Source organism: Corvus kubaryi, unplaced genomic scaffold, assembly GCF_017639235.1.
Source record: "Corvus kubaryi isolate FWS band 111438036 unplaced genomic scaffold, C.kubaryi_AGA036_p1.0 37385, whole genome shotgun sequence".
Taxonomy (NCBI): Eukaryota; Metazoa; Chordata; class Aves; order Passeriformes; family Corvidae; genus Corvus; species Corvus kubaryi.
Genome location: NW_024581127.1, coordinates 9,440,536 through 9,461,009, shown reverse-complemented (window position 1 = coordinate 9,461,009; position 20,474 = coordinate 9,440,536). Strand labels below are relative to the sequence as shown.

Here is a 20,474-nt window from a genome sequence, read left to right as displayed (position 1 = left end):
GCGCACCGTTGCATCCCCTCCCGTTTTTCTCCTAGGGGTGTAAACCCAATTCCCTTTGGAATCGGCTGCAGGAAGATTCCGCGTTTTCCCAGGCGGGGCCGTGAGGCAGAAGAGTGTCCCACAACCCCCTGGGAATTTATTCTTTTATCCAAGCGCCCCGTGTGCCGGGGGCTGCCGTGGGCACGTGCTTGTGGAGCTTGGGACTCGGCGTTTGGGCTGCGGGCGCGCGCCAAGGAGCTCTCAGCTTTCCCGTGCTGCAAAAGCTGGCTGCGAAGCTGCGGGAGAGGCAAGCAGAGCCGGGACTGAGGCTGAATCAGGGACAGGGACAGCGCCGTTCCGCCAGTGCCGTTCCCCGCTGCGGCTCCACAGCGCCCACCCGAGGGGCGCGCGCCCCCTGGCGGCTCCGCGCGCGCTGCGCCCGCCCCGTGACGGCGCTGCGGGCGATTGGCGGCTCCTCGCGTCACAGCCCCGTGTGACGTCACTCGCCCGCGCCCGGAGCCGCCGCCATGGGCAAGAGCCGCGGCGGGGCCGCCAAGGCCGGCAGCGTGTTCCGCATCGCCCGCAGCGGCGTCCTCAGGGCCAAGGCCAAGGGCAAGGCGCGGCCCGTCACCTCCGGGCTGAAGCAGGTGAGTGCTGCGGCGGGAGGAGGCGCTAGCCGGGCTGGGACAGCGCCCCACCACGGGGAGGGCCCCGGCCCTGCTGCGGCGCCCGAGGGAGGCCTCGGCCTGGCGGGGTTTCCTCCTCTTCGGCCTCGCTGCGCGGCGGAGGAAGCGCTGGGAACTGATTAAATCGAGCTGTTTTAGGGGCAGTGTGTGTCCGGGCACAAAACGGCAAAGTGCACGATTTTCACCCGAAAATTAGGTTTGTATACGGATGTCATCATCTGCAAAAAGCACAGGAAGTTCATTTGACTAATTTGCAGGCATATGCCATAGAGGACATCGGGCTGTGCTTGAGGTATCGTTTGGGAAGTGCCTGATAGCATCTCGCCTTGTCCTCGGGAATGCGATGCTAAAGGGCGCGTCAGCAGTTCAGCGAGTTCGCGTTCACTGGCCTGCATTCACAGCGTCACCGAGGGTGTAATTCAGGGTACAGGTTAACAAAATGCCTTGATCGGAAGCACCGGGCATAGTTAGTTCAACTAACAAGGGGAAGTGGTTTCCATCACGTTCCTGGTCCCAGGAGGTGATCCCTTTGCCGGGCTCTGGGCTATGTTCCCACAGCTCTCCTTGATGCTGGCTCAGGAACTCTTCACCCACTAGGTGACTCAACTTGCTAAATCAGCAGCAAAAGCTATTAAAAATACATTTTGCATTTTTATGGGCTGGGTTGGTGAGTTGAACAAACTTAATTATGAATGAATGAATGCAAAGAGAAGCATTTTAGTGGGGAAGAACCAGAAAGGATGGAGCCTTTTCTGATCCAGTAGTTGTTTATTTGCCTTAGCTGTCAAGTACAGCTCTGTCACTGAGATGCAGTGAACAGGCCCAGGAGTGCACACTGATGGGTGTTTTGCTCTTAATTCCTCTCTGTTCCTTTGTTGCACCTTACATGGGCTGTGATGCTCTGCAGATGCTTCTGTGAGACAATTTAACATACTAAAGCAATAGAAAAACAAAGAAGCAAAAATAATGTTATTTTTGTGTTTCTAGAGGAGCACAGCCCAGAGGAGGGGGAGAGTAGGTCATGGAGCTGGGAGCAGTGCAGAGGAAGAGGAATGGGGGTGGATCTAAGCATAAGTTTTCCTGTTGGTAGCAGTGAGTCATTACATGGTATCTTCTCAAACCTTGCCTCCAGCCTGAGATGGGTGTTCTGCGAGAGTTCAGCTGTCCCTTTAGAAAAGCATCTGTTAATAAAAGTAATAAAAGCAGATAGTGGCTTATTTTTTCCATTTGATGCAGTTGCAGTGTGCTGGACAAACACAAGCAAATAGCTCTAAAAAAAAAAAGGCTGTTTCAGATTTCCTCCTGCAAGCCAAAGCCACTTGGTGAATTAATCTGGTGGACAGACAGGAGTGTAACAAACTTTGGAAAAAATAATTTCATGTTGCTGGCGTCGCATCTCCTCTTAGTCTAGACTGTCCTGTATAATAAAGAGAGAAACAGGTTTAAAGTCATATTCATGAAAAGTCAGTAACCTATTAGGAGTAAAATTTTATTCTCTGTGTTTGAAGCTGTATTGTTTAATGCATTAAGCCTCTGGGCTTAATGGGATTTACTTATCATTAAGCAGTATAGGAAGATGCTCAGAAAAAAAATTGTTAATAGCTAAAATTAATAGCTAAAAGCCCATTGTAACTGTTCAGACAACTTTTGATGTAGATACTGTGCTAGCTATAGAGCCTCTTTCTGTGGAGGAGTCCTGCCTGAGTACCTGACAGTATCACGTATTAAAACTGGAACCTTCTAACACCCCTGTGAAGCTGGAAGATGGTGACAAGCACTGATGGAACACGTAGTCTTTGTCCATCATGTCACCAACAGTCCATCCACTCTGATCAGAGCCAGGAGATGGGGCTGTATTTCTCCAGTCACTCTCCCAGTTAACATGTTGATCTGAGTAGGCCTGTTTTATCAGCCTCATTGCCACTGCTTTCTTAATACTGGTAGTTCTCTTGGTCACTCAGAATAAATGGAATTATTGTTACTGTATACATGCTCTGAACTTATGGAGGCTTTGAAAGCAAAATGACTACGTGTAACCATTCACAGTTTGCTTCTGCCTGTTTAAATTGCTGAGAGGTCAGTTACAGGGGTAGCCTTTGGAACAGCAGTAGGTATCCTGAAATTTGGGGTTGCCTGAAGACCTGTGAGCGTGCTTCTGGAACGTTTGTGATGTAATAGGTCATTACCTGGCAAGGATCCTGTTCCAGATTTTGGAAGCAGCAGGTGCTAGGGCTGAGATCAGCTGAATCTTACTTTGCTGCAGTGGTGAGAGTTTATGCCCTCTTGCATCTGGCCTCCTCCTCTGCCACAGATAGTTGTCCCCAGAGTGCAACACGTGTCCATATTCTAGCTCTTCCTCTTTGAAAGCATTTTCGATAAAATAACTTGCAAAGGCAGACTTGGGCTAAAAGGGAGGCTGAGGTGCACAGAGATACACATCCCTCTCTGCTACAGCCACAGAGTTTCTTTAAATACTGCAGCAAAACCTGGTAGACATTGTTGGCCAGACCTACAGTACGAACAATTAGGTCGCAAGGTGTGATGATGAAAGGTAAGCTACTGGATGAAATTCAAAATGGTGAAATCATTTACCAGTTATATTGGGTTTGAGGGGCTACAAGGGTGGCTTCTCTAAAAAGCTGCCAGAAGCTTCCTCATGTCCGAAAGGGCCAATGCCAGCTGGGTCCAGGATGGATATGCTGCTGGCCAAGGCAGAGCCCATGAGGGAGTGCCTCTGGGATGATGCAGTTAAGAAGCACACCCCCAGCAGCAGTCAGAACAGAGGAGTGAGAATTTTTAAGAGAAACAGCCCTGCAGACAGCAAGATCAGTGAAGAAGGAGGGGGAGGAGGTGCTCCAGGTGCTGGAGCTGAGATTCCTCTGTAGCCTTTGTTTGACAACAAATGAAATTCATTTTCCCCAAGTCGAGTCTGTTCTGCCCATGATGGCAACTGAGTGATCTCGCCCTGCTGTTATCTTGACCCATGAGCCTTCCATTATATTTCCTGTCCCCTGTCTAGCTAAAGAAGGCAGTGATGGAGCGGCTTTGGTGGGAACCTGGCATCCAGCCAGGATCAGTCCACCAGAGAGATGAAGGAAGGAACCCTTCCTGGGACTCCACTCCAGCTAAGAGGAGCTGAGGGTGGTGTAGCAGCGCCTGTGAAGCCTGGCTTTTGTTTTCTCTCTGTTCTCTTTCTGGATCACTATGGGGTCCTATTCCAATAGAGAAAGTTTAACTCTTGATTTTAAATATATTAGTACACAACTAGATGACCTAATGAGGTAACAGACAAAACATACTGAAAAGCATGTAACACTGTCTGCATAATAGTTGCACAAGTGGAATTTTTGTTAAAAATAACAATGTGTGTATTTTTTTCTCTCCCAGATAAACATTAAAAATGCTGAAAAAGTTAGCGCAATAAATAAAGCATTTGCTGAAGTTCAGAAAGAAATACAGCTTCAGAAAGAAATACAGCAGCTATCAAAAGGTACCACAGCAGAACCTCAGAAGACTCAGCAGGTAACTTCCCTCTGTAAAAATCTGAGGAGAATTAAAAGAATGTGTGTGTTTGAAGCATTATAATGTGTTTCTGAGACTGTAGGCAGTTAGCTCAGTTGGTCAAAGCATGGTGCTGGTAACACCAAGGTGCTGGGTTCAAACCTTGTGTGGGCCATTTACTTAAGAGTTGGACTTGATGATCCTTGTGGTCCCTTCCACCTCACAATAGTCTGTGAATCTGTGAATTCATGCAGTTGCTTTAAAGCTAGCATCCCAGTTTTATGAATTTCATGTGTGTGGTAACGCTGAAACGTGGTTAGCATGTTCAAATGCTATGTAACTACTAAAGTAGAGAAGTGGGTGGGCAGCCATGCTCAAGCATGCTTCAAAAGCATATTTTTTAAGTACATTGTAGCTGATTTCTAATTGGTTTTTTAAGTTAGTTCCAGCTCAATCCCCCTTGATTTTAAACTTTTATCTCCTCATGAATAGACACAGAGAGGATGAACCTTGCTGTTCCCTACCTGAAGCACCTGACTGTGCTTTGAAACAAACAGTTCTATCTCTCTCTGTTCCCGATTCTAAGCCTTCATATTACCTATCAGAAGCACCAACACCTGAAACAGCAATTTCTGTAGTACAGGTTTTGCCTGCAGCATTTAGGGTTCAAGACAGTGTTTCACTTGCCTTTGTCTAGTTTTTTTAATACAGGCCTACTTGCAGTCTTGCACAAGAATTAATTCACAAAGTTTAATTCCTGACAAGTTCCTGCATATAAACTCTTATGCTGACTGATGCTCTAGGCACAGTTTCAGGGAGAAAAAGCAGTCCTTCAGGATGAGGTGCAGATGAATCCATCCTGGCTGTTGGGGGAAGGTGGAGTTTGGAGAAGTGGACATGAGTTCTCAGTGTGCCTGAGGTGATCAAGTTTCTGTACAGCTGGGAGCAACAGAACAAGTGTCAAATACTTAAGGAGAGGCTGACAGAAAAATGAAACACAACTGACAGTGCTGCCAGCAAGGATTTCAAGGCAGTTGGAGCCAGTGGTCCTGTCCCCGCTGGGTTGTTACGTATTCCTCCAAGACTTCAGACTGTACTACTGCTCCTGTGCTAGTGGGGCTCTACATGACTGCTGTATTTGATTACTCAGGCTGTAACAATATTGCCTACAAAGTTGCAAAACTGTTGTTGAGAGCAGTTGTGAACTAAAAGCCGAGCCTGTCTCAGTTGGGCCATGTGTGTTATGTTACTGGTACGACGCTCCTGAAGCACAAAGCCTATTCTGCTTGTGTCTCAACTTCAGTGTATCCTGCAATCCCCCCAAATTATTGAAGTATGACTGCAAAATTAGCCTATATTAAATACATAAAAGACAAACTAATCTTCTGGACAATGGGTATTTATTAGTCTGGGGTTTTTTTCAAGCAGAACAAAAAGAAATTGCTTTCTACTTCAAACGGAAACTTTTTTTTTTTTCAGGTTTCCACAAATCTGGAAAAGGAACCAGCAAACGTGGATGCTGCCACAAGCCTGTTATCTCAGTTGTAATATAAAATGGACAATGAAGGGGTTGCAAGAAATGAAAGACCACAAAGACTGATGGCTTTGTTTGCACAATTTTATTAAAAAAATTTTGTTAATATACAAGTATTGGCACACTTTAATACAAACTACAAACAGACCTTTCCTATCATGTAGGAAAGTGGAATGTCAGAAGTCAGTGTGAGAAACTTAAAGTGCTAAAACAGAAGGCACTTCACAAAATTGGTTCACTGAAACAATTTAGCATAACTCAAGTTGACACCCTTCACATTTCAACTTGGCAGTGAAAGCTTCAAAATTGTTTGAAAAGTTAAAGACTATAGCTTCTTGGCAGTAAAGCTTCAAAAAAAATGCTGTTAACTGTGAGCAAGAAGCCTAATCATTTTTTGAAAAAATGATCAAAAGGCTATTAGGTATTTTCACTTTTCTTACTAAAGAAAGCTCCAAACAATTGGATTACACAGAAAAACACTCAGGTGAAAAAGTGCCAGATGTTTTTGATAAGAGCCCTTTTTTTCTTGTTCTTGAATTTGTTTTGTGAAGTAGTTAAAGGAAACAAAAGGAAATATACTCCCAGAGTCAGTGAACTAAGAAGTTATACATTCATTATTCAAATACTTAGGTTATGAAGAAGTCTAGAATGTTATAGTTAGAGGTAGATAAGTAGTCTGGTTGACACGATATCTAATAATTTAGTATCTGCACATCAAAGAGATCACAGACTCCTTCATTATCATCCAGGTTAAAGTTGTAGTCATCTCCGGGAGTAGGAGAGAGTCGTAAGAGAGGAAAAACTGTAAAGCAGGAATAGTTTAGTTTAAATTAAAACACTTTTGGAAAATCAGCCCTATCATATTCAGTATGTTTGTCATCAGTGTTAGTCTTAATTATTAAAATAGTCTTGATAATCTGACAAGCTCACTGAGATACATACCGTGAATACCTGTACTGCATTCAGACTAAGGCAGTAACTGATGTATCTACCATTTTTTGCTTGTTATTTTAAGTCAGTTTGCTGGAGTGATAGCTGTGGAATATGGGTTTAAGTTCTTCTGCAGCAAAGGAGCTCCTGAGCAGCTTTTGAAAACTTTAACCAGAAACCCATAATTTGTATTTATATTCCTTTGTCTTGTTACAATACCGCAACTACCAGCCTTCAAATAAGTAAGGAAGTTAGCATTATCTCTGTTTTTACAGAAGGGAAATGGAGGCTAGCAGTTTGTCTGTGCACTGACTGCATTTCAAGCATGGACTCGAAGCTGTCTTTGTGCGGTGAATAGAACCAAGAAGAGAAGCCTCAGCCCTCACTGCACTGTAGGAACTTTAACACAGTGTACATGAGCTGGGCATGCCATCCCTGCTCTAGAAGTGGAGGCTGTTTCCATGTTAACCACATACTGGCACGTTCACAGAATCCCATCTTGCTCCTTGGCTCTTATATAACCACGTCTTCTGGATGAGCCCTGAGGCGGTCTGCTTGAAGGGCATATATTATCACAGGGCAAAAGGAACAAAGCGAGCCGAGTTCACCTCTTTGCCTGGCACCTCAGTGAGAGTGGCAGAGGTAGGCAGCACATGAGCTCTGTAGTAGCTGTGGTACAGTGCTGCACTCATGGCCACAGAGGTGCAGGAGCAGAAATGGGTGACATTTAGTGTATCACAGCTGGACATGTATCAGTCTGCATCCAGAACTATGTTCTGAAATACTCAAAGCACCTGCATAAAGCTTTAGGCAGAATAGAATTAAACCAGTTTGGTTTTCTTTTTAAAGGCAGCACACTAGTCATCAGCTTGTTCTTTCTTTGTCCCTAAATGAAGGACTGGTGAGTTATTCATGCATGTAAGTGCTTGTTGGATTAAGGTTTTCATATTTTGACTGTTAAATAAAACTTGCAGGGAATAGAAAGGGGAGCAAAGACAGGAGTGACAGAGGAAGCAACACGGGACAGAAGTAGTTTTATACTGACTCTTGGCATCAGATTTAACAGATGCTTCCTAAGTGCTGCTCACACAAAAACTATGCTGCTACTTGTGATTATTACAAAAGATGCTAAATACTTACCGTCAGAAGACATGAGTTCATCAATAATATCTCCACTGATATTTCCTGTGAGACAGGAACACATGCTTTAAGTATGTAGGAATTTTTAACACGTGTTTATAGCAGTCAACACATTCTTTGCATTAAACCACTGAATTGCCAAGTACACTATGGCTTGTGCAGTGTTAGGAGCTGCAGAGGTAGTATGCCATGTACATGTGAAATATATTTATCTTTGTATCCCTCAGCTTTTCCCCCCCCAATACATATTTCCCACTTAGCCCTTAAAACCCAAGAGCCATATACAACATGAAGCTTATTTGGTGGCAAGGAAACTCATTTGCTCAAAATGAGTATGCTCCTCTGAGCTGGCTCCCTGGCTTCATTAGGAGATAAACAGAGGCCTGTTTTTTCCTCTGTGTAACTCATTGGTAACTTGGTCACAAAGAAGGGCTCAGGGAACCAGTAAAAACATTTCAACAGGAACTACTGCTTCCTACCTGCAGGCTCCTCCATCTTTGCAATGTCAAATGAGTTTGGCTTGAGAATACAGTTGACATCCAGAGGCAGCAAGCTCTGGTAGTCACTGGAACTGGCTGAGGCTTGGGCACTGTCCCCGGACAGGCTGGGATACAGCTCCGGCTCTGGCAGGCTGGAGTAAGGGGCTGTGGGGGCTGCACTGTCCCGCTGGGTGCTGCCACCTACACGGACAGGAAGGCATGTCACAAGTTCTGTTACAGTGAAACAGAACACAAAGCACCTGCCCCCAGCTTTGTCTTTTGAGGAGAACATGGCCAGTGTCTGGGATTGGGTGAGAGGAGTCTTCCCCTTCCACAGTCACAGGCACAATTTAATTAATTGTCAATTAGCTAAAGATTAATAAATGAAGGTAATCAGGACCCCTCAGAAATGCAGTTATAATATTCACAGCATTTTCTTAGATCTTTTCCTATTATCTATTAATTTACTATGAAAAAAACACCTGATATTCAGGAGCCTCTCACTGTGGCTATGTGGAAGAAGGTAAGCGACTTGTACAATAGCTGGAACTGGTGTATTATCAGTCTCATTAAAAGGTACACATTCATATCACATTCTCTGTCAAGAGGTTTGCAATTTTGCTCCAAACTGCATTCTGGAGAAGCACCTCAATAATTAACAGGATTACATCCAAAACCTGTTCAGTGTATGATGATAAGCTCTGAGGGAAGCATCTGTTTCACCAGACAGAAGAGGAAGAGGTGTCTCTGTAACCTCCTGAGAGCCATTACTAAGCCCCTGGAATAGTCTTTTAATGGACAGCTGCTACCCTATGCAAATTCTTGATCTTTCCTTTGTCTACCACCTATCTTAACAGTTTCTTCTTTCCCTCCAGCTGCCTTCCTCCCCCACCCATCGGAGATAGGAAAACCCCTGGATCCACCTGATGGTGTGTCCGCAACTGCCGTTTGCGGTAACTCCCGTCCTTGGTTCAGGTCGTGCTGTTCTGGGGGATTTGGAGGAGCTGCGGCTGGTTTAAGTGGAGTTGCTGGAGCTGCAGGTTGAGATGGGGGCTGTGCAAGGTCATCAGGTGGAGGAACTGGAAACACCGTGGGCTTGGAGGAGCTCGACTCTTTGTTTATAAGCAGCACATGGATAGGTCCTGAACTACTTTTAAGGTTGATCTGGTATTTCTTCTGTCCGTTCTGTCCCTGTAAAGGTGGTGTATTACGAAAGTTACTGTTCCTTGAGAAATTGGAACTGTACAAGGTGATGAAGACTAAGATCAGCTGTTTTAGTCCACAATGAAAAAAAACCCCCAACAAAATCCAACATCACAGCTGCTAACTTGGGTCCTGCAGAGAACCTTACCATTGCCTGAACTGAGTTCAGCAGAGACGGACAAAGATAGTACCATTGATCAGCTTCATGGCTCTAGCCTTGGATGCTTTTACGATATTAGACTGTGCTTAGCCTCACTAAAAATAGCTTGTGAAACTTCTCAGGTGAATTTCAGCCTTCTTTAAGCACAGTGGCTATCATGCTTCATACAAACAAGGCTCTCTCCCAACTATGTAAACTATTTAAAACCAAGCACTGCAACAACAACAACAACAACAACAACAACAAAAGTTAAAGATGGACAGAAGTAAATAATTCAGCCTTCTATTTTAATCTTGCCAATTTAATCCTTTTGGCTATAGCAAGACTGAAGTCTGTTTCTGTATCCAGTCTAGTACCATGAGACTAAATCTAAATTAAAACTAAATCTAAAAGGCTTTTTCTTAAGAGATCCATTTTAACAATATAACACAGGAACTTGACACATAAAAGTCACTGAGTTCTTAAGAGAATTCATGACAACTATGCATTATTTTTCAAGTTGCAACATTTAAAAGCAAGAGAGAAGAAGAAATCCATTTGTGTATCTTGGTTTTAATAGAAGGCACGGTTACCATTAGTCTAAGTGTACAAAACCCACTTTTTTCTATCCAGCCTCTCTCTTCTCAGCTGAAACAATCCTAATCCTTTCTCCCCCTCCTCTTGCACATGGATAGAGAGAAATCCTCTGCTCTAAAATAGCTCTTCTTTTCCACTATTGCTCTAGAACACTTAGGTAAACAAGAAACCAGTACATACCATTTCAGGTCTAGGTACTTCCAACTGTGTACCACAAGGTGCTTGAATTGCTAGAAGTGTATCTCCTGGTTAAACAGCAATTTTTAAGAAAGTGTTAAGTGTATTTTTCTTAAGTCTTGTATAGTATCCACTCAAATGAGATCTGGAAATTCTCTAAGGCCGCCTAAAGTACTGCACAATTTAGCATATATAAACTTGTGGTAAGACGTATGTAGTCCCTATAAGACCCAAGTATATTGCATAGTATAAATCACAGAATTCCAATACTTAGATCATAGTTGCAAAAATATTTTCTCACAACAGTGCAAGAGTTACAATTTTCTTTACCCGTTTGTCTTCTAGTTGTATATCTAACATAAGGTGAAAATATTTAGTTCCTTTTTTCACAGAATCAAAGAATGATTTAGGTTGGAAAAGACCTCCAAGACCATCGAGTCCAGCCTTTGACTGATCACCACCTTGTCAACTAGACATAGCACTGTCATGTCCAGTCGTTTCTTGAACACCTCCATGGATAGTGACTCCACCACCTTCCTGGGCAGCCTGATCCAATGCTTAGAAGCCCTTTCTCTGAAGAAATTTTTCCTGATGTCCAACCTGAACCTCCCCTGGGTGCAGCTTGAGGCCATATCCTCTTGTCCTGTTGCTGTTTCCTGGAAGAAGAGACTGACCCCCACCTGGCTACACCCTCCTTTCAGGTACTTGTAGACAGTGATAAGGCCTCCCTTGAGCTTCCTTTTCTCCAGGCTAAACAACCCCAGCTCCCTCAGCCACTCCTCATATGATTTCAGCTAAACCAGCTCTCTGGTCTAGCTCACTTTATGACTTTGATGAGTGGTGGTACTACAGAAGTTTAACAGAAGGAAGAAGAGGTATTGATGTTCAGTGCCAGCACTTCCAAGTATCTAAGCTCATGGCTTCCGCAGCACAACTGGGATGTAACAGATGGCTGTCAAACTCATCTGTGGCTTACTATGCGCATTAAAACATGTTAGGTAAAGTCAGGGAACCACAGTTACATGCACAGCACTGGCACAATACTGCAAGTCACTTGCCTACCTGCACATTATTTCCTCTTTGTCCATAACTAATTTGGAATAACATTTTTCTTTCTCTGCCTCCTAAGAAACACGTAGGTGAAATATTATGGGAGTGCCATGCCACGTGCCTCCATGTTTTGTAATGACTTAACTCTTTTCAGTAACAGCTCATTTTTGTTAAACTGCAGTAGTTTTCTAGTCTTGTGTTTTTATTTTAAAAAATCTTCCTTGTGGCAAAGAAAAGATGGGTTTGAGCCTAGCTGGAGGCTGAACAACAATCTTCCCTTGGGTGCCCAAAATCAGGAGATGATGTCAAGGGAAGTAACCTCTGCCAGCATTTCTTGGCAATTTCTTCAAACCACCTGTAGAGGAATCCTTCAGATTTAGTAGCAATGCCCCATCATTGACCTTCAGCTGGCTTCACTTGTACAGCATCACAAGCTCTGTCTGGCCACAGCTGCCACCAGAAAATGATACGAAATTTGGATCTTCTTGGTTCTTTTGGAGGGTTGGACCAACATGTTCTGTCTCTGGTTCCATTAATGGCCCGTGGCAAGCTGCTGAGAAGTATGAATACCAAAAAAGACATCCACAACCAGGACTCCAGCTGAGCTTCCATTCTACACCATCTGTGACTACAACTAGAAAATACCAGAACTTGGTAGCCACAAACATTATGAAACATCTACCTAGTACTGATCACTATTGAGTACTTCTAAATTCAAAATACTTGCAAGGAAAAAGCAGGTTAGTTAGCAAGTTATTTTTCAAGAAATCCCTCACTGTAGAAATACAGCCTAGCAGCAACTTACCATTGAAGCAGTTGCAGATATCTTCATGGGTGACATATGAAAATGTAATTTATGTCAAGGAACATTTTTCTTAAAGCAATATAAAACTGGTATATGTTGCCCTTTAGAAGTTTGTCCAAACTAAGCCTAAACTATAATGTTATTATAGTTACTTAGAAGTGTCATCAAGGCATTATTTTTGACTTTCAGAATGGCTTGTTACAAATAACAAGAGTTCTGTGTTTTAAAGAAAAAACTTGTATCTGCAAAGAAAATACAAAAAGAAAAATAGTTGTGTAGCTTGAATGAGAAGTGATTCTTCTAAAAAAGGAGAACATGTAAAATCTTGTTTTGAAGAATACCATTTACTTTGCTAACTTGACAATACAGAATTCAGGTATGTACCAGCATTTCCCAGAATCACACAAAAATACTGCTAGGGGGAACTTCAGAAGTCATCTGCCATCCCATTCCTCTGCCTCAAGGTAGGACTGATCCACTGTTCAGACATCCCAGACAGATGTTTTTCTTTCCTCTTCTGCAAAACCTCCAGTGACAGGTATTCTACCACCTCCACCCTGGGGGATCAATTTCATTGCTAGCTCTCCAAAAGGAAAGTTTCTCCTAAAATTTAACTTCAATCTCCTTTGCTACAAAATCCATTTTACAAAAACAGTTTCTGCCCAGAAAATTTAAGTACTTATCAATAGTATTATAGGGCACTTGCCTGCTCCCAATCTCAGGTGTCTATTTTGCAAGACAGCTAAACACATGCTTATGAGCAATGCAGCTGGAACTCTCTGATATTTATATACAGGATCTTTTTTTCCAGTTTGAAACCCAACAAGCTTCAGAACTTTGTCAAATCAATTTATCTTTGGGTGATAGCTTGATCTTTTCAAAATGAAGCAACAAAAAAGACTCATGTAAAGCACTGGTAACAAAGTATAAATTCAAGTTCTGAAAGCAATATAACTAATTTCAAATAAGACACTAGGATTGTACTATTGACTTAAAAGTTACTGCTGTACATCTATTTATATGCTAAATTATTTTCATGTTACCCACAGTCATAGAAGTTAAAAAGTCATGTGTCTAAGATTTAGATCTTCTTTTGTTGAAGCAAAACCTGAAAAAATACTTGCCTTACCTTGCTTCAGGATAAAATGGGCTACATTATGCTTTATCCATTACCTTTAGGTGTTGCCTTAATTCTAGTTCCAAAATGCACACAATTAATTTAAAAGGATATTGGTGGTTTGTAGAATCATCCATGATGTTCTTGATACTTTGTTGAAGCCACAGTTTCTGCTGATCCAATTCTTTTTCTTTTAGCTCTAAATCTTCAATTTCAGCTTCCAGATATCTCAGCCTGTCTATGACTTCTTTTGTATTGCAGCCAGCACCTACTCCTCTTAAAAAGGTAAAAGGGTTCATGAAACCACAAGTGAAAATCTAAAGCAAACATGCATTGATAATTTCTTAAGACTATTTTCAACATTTGGAATTTTTTTTTTAAATTAGTATAATCTACTAATATTCAATATGAAGGAAATGAGCATTTACCCTCCCAGTAGTGTTTTAACAGGAAAATGAAAATGCTTAACCTCTGATCAAATTAAGATTTCCCTCTACAAAAATTTATCTTCTTTCAGAGTGTAGTTTTTTTCTGCATTGGAACTGTTTTGCAGGCCCTTTCTCCTTCACCTATAATTCTTACCTTGAGCTTTTACTTTCAGAGGCCTAAGAGACAATAGGCATGGACTGTGGTAGAGCAGGTAGGTGGAGATCATGTGCCCTGATACCCCTCCCAGATTCATTCACAGGGAATTTTTCAATTGCAAGTGCTAGTTATAAAGTAGCACTAGAAGTTTTCTAAAAGTTTCTCTTCTGTGTGCTTTAAACTTGATTTTATGTATCAAAGACACAAGTTAAAAGGAAAACAAATACAGTTAATTTATTGTAATTCTACAACGTCATATTGCTCACTGAAACGCATTACGTTAATTTTATGGTGTCATACCTAGTCAGAAGAAGTAGAAAGAGGCAATTTTTGTTGCTCTTGGGCATGCAAAAATTTGCAGAATTGACATAACTTACTTCCACTGAATGCTGTTTTTTGACTTCTTCTCAATGAGATCAATCCCCTCCAGAACGTTGGTGATATCATAGATCCTTCTCTTCTGCCTCACAGCAAGAGTATCAGCAGCCTGTCGAGAGAACAACCATCAGCAGCTTGCATGCTGAGGGAAAAGACAGTTAAACCACTCCCTTGGAAAAATGCCATCTAATGTCATTCCAAAGGGAGAAGGTTCTTCAAGAGCCAGATACCATCATGAATTCTGAAGTCCAGCACCTGCAGGCAGTGCTACAAAGCACACGGAGCAGTCCCCTGGCTGAAGGCCAGCAGGCCATCCCCTGACAGAGAGGGGAGCTCACAGGGGTTGCAAAGACCATGGTCAGTATCTGGAGCATATTCAACTGCATGGAGGAGCTTCCCATGCTCTTTCTGGAGGGCAGGAAAAGGTATGGAAGGCAGGCAGTGACACCCTGCAGTGGGGCAAGCCTCTGAAGCCAAGGACATACTACGTTTATCACTCCTTCCACTGACACTCGAGGTATTACAGCCTTTGTTTGGATTCAGTGGTGCCAGGATACGAAACAACAGGGCTGTAATTTCACAAAGTGGCTGCAGGAGAGCTGCAGCATTTCAAGCCACCATTGTCCTCGCACAAATGCCCCAAACAGCATACTCAATCTGCCACACTGAGCACCAGCACCCTGGTACAGCTGCCAGGGGTGTTGCTGCTGACACACAGCCAGCTGTGCAGCACATCTGAGGGCTGTCACAACTCACCACTCTGAGCAAAGCAGTGTCAGGCAGAGACAACCAATTCCTGCCTTACTTCTTTCTCTCCATGGTGATTTTTGTGTAACTGATGCAAAGGGATAAGATAAAATAAGCAAACAAACTAGTCATGCCTTCCACACCTGAAAAGCAGCTCAAGTTCAAAGAATATTTGCTAAAAGGAGGGAAAACAGAGAGGAAGGAGTCTGACTCTGTAATTACTTGGAACACTTAAATACAATGATTACATGGGATTGTATGTATTAAATAAAAGAGAAGAAAAATAAAGAGAAGGGTAGGCAAAGACTTCTGAATTTGAACTAATACATAAAGTCAAATAATTTCTACTACAGGAACACAATCATTTATTTCAGTTTGTTCCAACAATCTACTAAATGTATGCTTTTTGTATGCAGCCTATATGAAAGAAAGGTAGAACTCGAGACAACCATAACCTGGAAGGCAAACAAAATTTCTTTGCTTAAGAGTACAATTACCTTTTGCTACTCAAGTAAAGTTGAAAGGATAAAAAGAAAGAACAGAGATTAAAAAAATACTCTTACAGCCATGAAGTATAAGCACTGCTCTTTCTCCTTGACAGTGATGTACCCACTAAACACTGTTTCCACTGACACCATTAGCAGCGTTTATCTTTTGTATGGTCTTCTGTATGAGTCTTTTAAAATATTTTCTTATCTAACCAAACAAAATACATGCAAGTACAAATAAAGTGCACAGTTTAGTTCTCTCCAAGAAAACAGGCTCTTTGATCACTTGTGTCAGCAGGTATGCACCTGCTATCTTAATCTGCTATTTTTGCTGCATACATACACGCTGCTTCCAATGACCGCAAGAGAACCTTAAAAATCTAGCAAGTAACAAAGTTGATGCCACTTGCACAATGCTTAATCAGCACCCCATACATCTCACAGTCTTCAGTTATTCTACAAGCTGTTTACATAATTCAGTGCAAGGAATGGACAGCACACACTTAGCTGCTATTCAGCTTTCTGCTTTTTTCCCATTGCTCTACATATTGACCTAGGACTTAGTCTACCACTCAGGGCTTGAATGATGAAGAAACTGCTCTGGAGACAGATTTCATTACCTCTTGAGATTTTCCCAAAGACCTGTCTACAAAATGTAAATGCTTTACTAATCTTAATGTATTTTCAAATTGTACTGGTAGCAAAAGATACCAATGTACATAAATTTGGAGCTGTGAAACCAAAGCTTAAGATTTTTTTTTTAAAGTCACTTTTTCTGAGTGTCCAATTTCAAATGTTTCAAAGTTGAAGTAATTGTTGCACTCTAAATGCTATTGCATTTTGTATGCCCCAAGCACAGCTCCCATGAACACCAGCAGCAGATTCACCCCTACCAGCTCCAGATCCCCAGGACAGGGGCTCATTTCACAGGAAAATGAAGGACACAGTTACATATGTATTTGGCTTGACTACCCTGTATACAGTTCAAGCGCTGCTATGAAGTTCAGCTACTTACAAGAGTACCTACACAAGCTGGGGCCAGTTCCCAAACTGAGATGTTTAATCCAGACATTCACTAGCATTCTGGTGCTGATCTTGTAATCTAATTATCTTTTAAAAATTTCACAGATATTTAAAAAGCAATTGAGAAGTTCCTCCCTGATATTCTAGCAGTTATCAGTGTGATACCTTCTGACAGGTACATGGATCAGAAATTAAGTTCAGCCCTCCACATAAACCATTCACTAATAATTTAAATAATTAAATGAGCTTTCTTAGACAAATCTCTTGTTGTCAAAAACACTGTATAAAACTCATCATTTCTCAGCCTATCTACAGCAATTACTCTGCTAACATAGGTGGACATAGCTTCCACATTCAGAGTTCTTTCATAAAATCTTTCAAATGTAAAGCTGCTGAACTCTAGTTATTCCTCCTAATATCTCCTCATGCTTTGATTAAGTATGTATTCAAGCCAAGCACTCACAAGTGTCTCATAGACAGGTTCAGAGCTGGAATAAAATATCTAAGCACAGAGCTATGGTTCTGTGCATTCCGATCGTGCAGCTCTTGGATGGAATACAGAAAACACACTGTTCAGCACAGGTTCAGCTGCAGGCACGCACACACACGCACACCCACCCACCCAGAAATAAGAAAGAAAGGCCAGGAAAAGGGCAATTGAGAGTTTGTAGCCCCACCCCAACTTCTTTGCTCCCTGGGAGCTGACAAAAGGCAGCAGAAATCCTCAGCTGCAGATGTGCTGCGTTAGCCCTAGAGAGCAGAGGAACTCGATAGAGCACCCGTGACAGAGTCATTACTGAGAAGCTTAAAGCACAAGGGCCAGCACTGCCTGCTTGCTCTCTCCACGTGTCAAAGGAAAGAGGTCCTGCATCTTCTGAACTCTGCCCATACCACACGACAACATTTTCTCCCCAGGAGGGTTGTCAACAGTTTGGTGAGAGTTTTAAATTGAATGGCGCTCTTGTCAAATTGTATGGAAAAGTGCTGAATGTCATTGCAACATAAACACTAAAGGAATGTAAAATCTAATAGATAGGCTCGCTCTTCTTCTGTGGAGTGCCACAAGTGTAAGGCAGCTGTTATCTGACCTTGACCAACACACTTCTAAAACAAGTAGATTTTAGAATACCTCATGTTTTGCACTGATGATCAGAAACACTACTTAACCATCATTAGAGCAGGGATGGCATTCTGCTAGAAACAAAGGCCACTTAAGAAATTAAGGCAGAAGCACTGTATGCTATGAAGAGCATTCCTTCAGGTGGTTTATCCCTTATTCACTCATCTTGGTCTTTTTCGCTCTTCCCTGTAATTCATGGGTTGCTGCAGATAGAAACTTAGTTTTATATCATCCTTTAGTGTTCTAAGCTTAACTCCATGACTAGATTTCTTTATAAAGGCTTATTCAGTGATAAGTATGTCATTATTTTAGAATAGCTGTTTGATTTTAAAGTAAATGCAAAATTCAAATTTCAAGTAAAGAAAATTCTCACTTCCACAATTTCTCAGATGTTACAGTGAAGTGTCCACCACTAAAACATTTTCACAGCTTCCTTTTACAGCCTACTAAACTGAAATTATAGATGTATTAAAGATCACCAGAAAATGTCCCATAAAACAGATTTTCCTTCTCAATTGCTAAATTGCAAAGCTGGAAGTCCACCTGTTTACAAATTTTATTTTCTTCCTAGTGCTGGTTTTGCTAAAGAAATACTGATCAGCAGCACAACGTCAGATGGTCAATACCAGCCAGCAGAGAGACACTTAAAGGTGTTCACTGCATGAATCATTTCTTGGACTACTCTGTTCCATTTCAAGACTGTCCTGTTCTTCAGTTTGCTGAGCACACTGACAGAACACAAACACACAAACTGGTCTTCATTTTTCCTTAGATATATGGCTTATATATGAGAAAACCAGTCACAGAAATGTATGTTCTGACTCACTGTTTATGAAAGTACCAACAATTTATGCACTGCAATTAGTATTTACTTTCAACAAACTCTAACCTGTAATTCTTACACCAGTCTCCAGTAGGTCTCGAGCACAAACGTCTGTGATTGGTTGCAGTGCCTACTTAATTTTTCCGTGGCTATCAACCTTTCATTCCTTCTGAGTAGGTACCTTTCTCACTAAAGAGAAGAAGCATTGTTCCATCCCACTACGCAGCCCAACTTTATTGTTCAAGTCAATCTTCTTTGGCACATTAAGCCAAGCTTTTGGGCCTGATGTCTTGCAAACTGAGTATGTTTTGCTTCTCAGATTGACCTGGAACATCTCTCAGGACATGACAGACAATAAAAGAAGCTGCACAACAATCCCAAAGATCTGAACGTCATCGTTCTGTTTTGCTAGAGAAAGAGGCAATTAATAATAAGGAGCTCATCAACTTGTCCAGACCACAGCATAACCAAATGAGGAATATAAAACCTATCAGTGTCCTTCCCTATTCACCCTGAAGTTTCAGTAGCCACAGTAATATCACTGAAGTGCATCCGGTCTGAACAGGGATGCACAAAAAAAGCTCCGAGAACACCATTCACCTCCTGGGGCCTACTAAGAGTAATTAAAAAATAAGTCAATTTTCCAGAAAGTACTTTAACCAAAGCACCAAGCCAGCCTCTTGCTGCACTTTGCTGAACACCTCAGCCATTCACTGACAACCTTAACCAGTCAGGTTAACATACCTTTGCCTCAATGCATTGCACACCTGACAACCTGGGGGGCCCAAGCTCCTGGGCCAGAGCAGCAGCATGCTCCAGGGAACTGGCAGGACACAGTGCCAAGGATCCCCCCTGCAACACAGTGACCCCCTGGCATGAGGGCCACGCCAAGGTAGGCTGGTCCCAGGGCATCACTGGAGATGCTCCAGCTGCTGCTGCCCAATGCCCTCACACCCTGGAGGCAGTGGGCTGGCTGCAGAGCTGGGTGACAATGATTTGTCACTCATACACCAATTCAGCTTCTTTCATTCACACATAACAGAAAGTATAAGGTGGCAATGGTCTGTTTTTCAACATCGTTTTCTCTTGCTAAAAGGACATCGAGGGGGGTGGGCAAGGTTTAAACAGCAGTCCACACACTGAGTCAGTGCAGGGAGAAACATAGGGCAGTAAAAAAAATACACGGAATTATTAGGGCTGGAATGGACCTCTAGAGATCATTTAGTCCAACCCCCGCCAAGGCAGGATCACCTAAAACAGGTGCACAGGAACTCATGCAGGTGGGTTTTGAATGTCTCCAGAGAAGAAGACTCCACGACCCCCCTGGGCAGCCTGTTCCAGTGCTCTGCCTCCCTTAACGTAGAGAAGTTCTTCCTCATCTTGAGGTGAAACTTCTTGTACTTTAGTTTATGGCCATTGCTCCTCGTCCTGTCACTGTGCACCACCAAAGTCTGGCACCATCCTCTTGGCACGCACCTATAAGATATTTATAAACACCGATGAGACCTGCTCCCAGTCTTTTCTTCTCTGGACTAAACAGGCCCAGCTCCCGCAGTCTCTCCTCGTAAGAGATGCTCCAGACCCCTCACCATCTCTGTAGCCCTCTGCTGGACCCTCTCCAGTAGCTCCTTGTTTTTCTTGTACTGAGAAGCCCACAACAGGGCATAATAAACAAGACCACTCTCAATAAGTTAAATTCAACGCACGGAACCCATTAATTATGCCCCTTAATAAAAGCCGAAACGCGTATTTGAGCCGACCGCGACGGCTGTCAGCCATCACCGGGTACCCACAGCCCGTCAGCGACCGGGGGAGGCCCCGCCACGCCGGGCGGGCGGGCGGGCGGTAGGGAAGGACGGACGGAAGGAAGGAGGGAGGGAGGGAACGGGCGGCCCTGCCCGGCCCCCGGGCTGCGCCGGCCTCCCTGCAGCGCGGCGGGCCCTGCGCCCGGCCGGGCCCGGCGGTGCCGCCGG

At 42.9% G+C, this 20,474-nt stretch overlaps 2 protein-coding genes across 2 annotated transcripts; one reads left to right on the top strand and one right to left on the bottom strand.

Moving 5' to 3' along the window:
• Positions 1-469: 469 nt before the first annotated feature.
• On the top strand, positions 470-5,813 carry RBIS (ribosomal biogenesis factor). Its single transcript, XM_042035884.1, has 3 exons — positions 470-626; positions 4,053-4,187; positions 5,646-5,813. The coding sequence occupies exons 1-3, from the start codon at positions 507-509 to the stop codon at positions 5,712-5,714; spliced, it is 324 nt and encodes a 107-aa protein (XP_041891818.1). The 5' UTR covers positions 470-506; the 3' UTR covers positions 5,715-5,813.
• Positions 5,771-20,327, bottom strand: E2F5 (E2F transcription factor 5). Its single transcript, XM_042035883.1, has 9 exons — positions 19,978-20,327; positions 14,300-14,409; positions 13,452-13,613; positions 12,221-12,264; positions 10,369-10,433; positions 9,173-9,440; positions 8,250-8,450; positions 7,771-7,815; positions 5,771-6,502 (listed from the first exon to the last, which is right to left on the bottom strand). Exons 3-9 carry the CDS (start codon positions 13,472-13,474, stop codon positions 6,393-6,395), a joined length of 756 nt encoding a protein of 251 aa, XP_041891817.1. The 5' UTR covers positions 13,475-13,613; positions 14,300-14,409; positions 19,978-20,327; the 3' UTR covers positions 5,771-6,392.
• Between the last annotated feature and the right edge of the window lie 147 nt (positions 20,328-20,474).

Coding starts and splice junctions, on each gene's coding strand:
- E2F5 (XM_042035883.1), bottom strand. CDS start 13,474: ATGGATGATTCTACAAACCACCA. Junction 8,451..9,172: donor AGTTGCGGACACACCATCAG/GTGGATCCAGGG, acceptor CTGTCCGTGTAG/GTGGCAGCACCCAGCGGGAC. Junction 7,816..8,249: donor AAAGATGGAGGAGCCTGCAG/GTAGGAAGCAGT, acceptor CCTGTCTCACAG/GAAATATCAGTGGAGATATT.
- RBIS (XM_042035884.1), top strand. CDS start 507: ATGGGCAAGAGCCGCGGCGGGGCCGCCAAGGCCGGCAGCGTGTTCCGC. Junction 627..4,052: donor TCACCTCCGGGCTGAAGCAG/GTGAGTGCTGCG, acceptor TTTCTCTCCCAG/ATAAACATTAAAAATGCTGA. Junction 4,188..5,645: donor AACCTCAGAAGACTCAGCAG/GTAACTTCCCTC, acceptor TTTTTTTTTCAG/GTTTCCACAAATCTGGAAAA.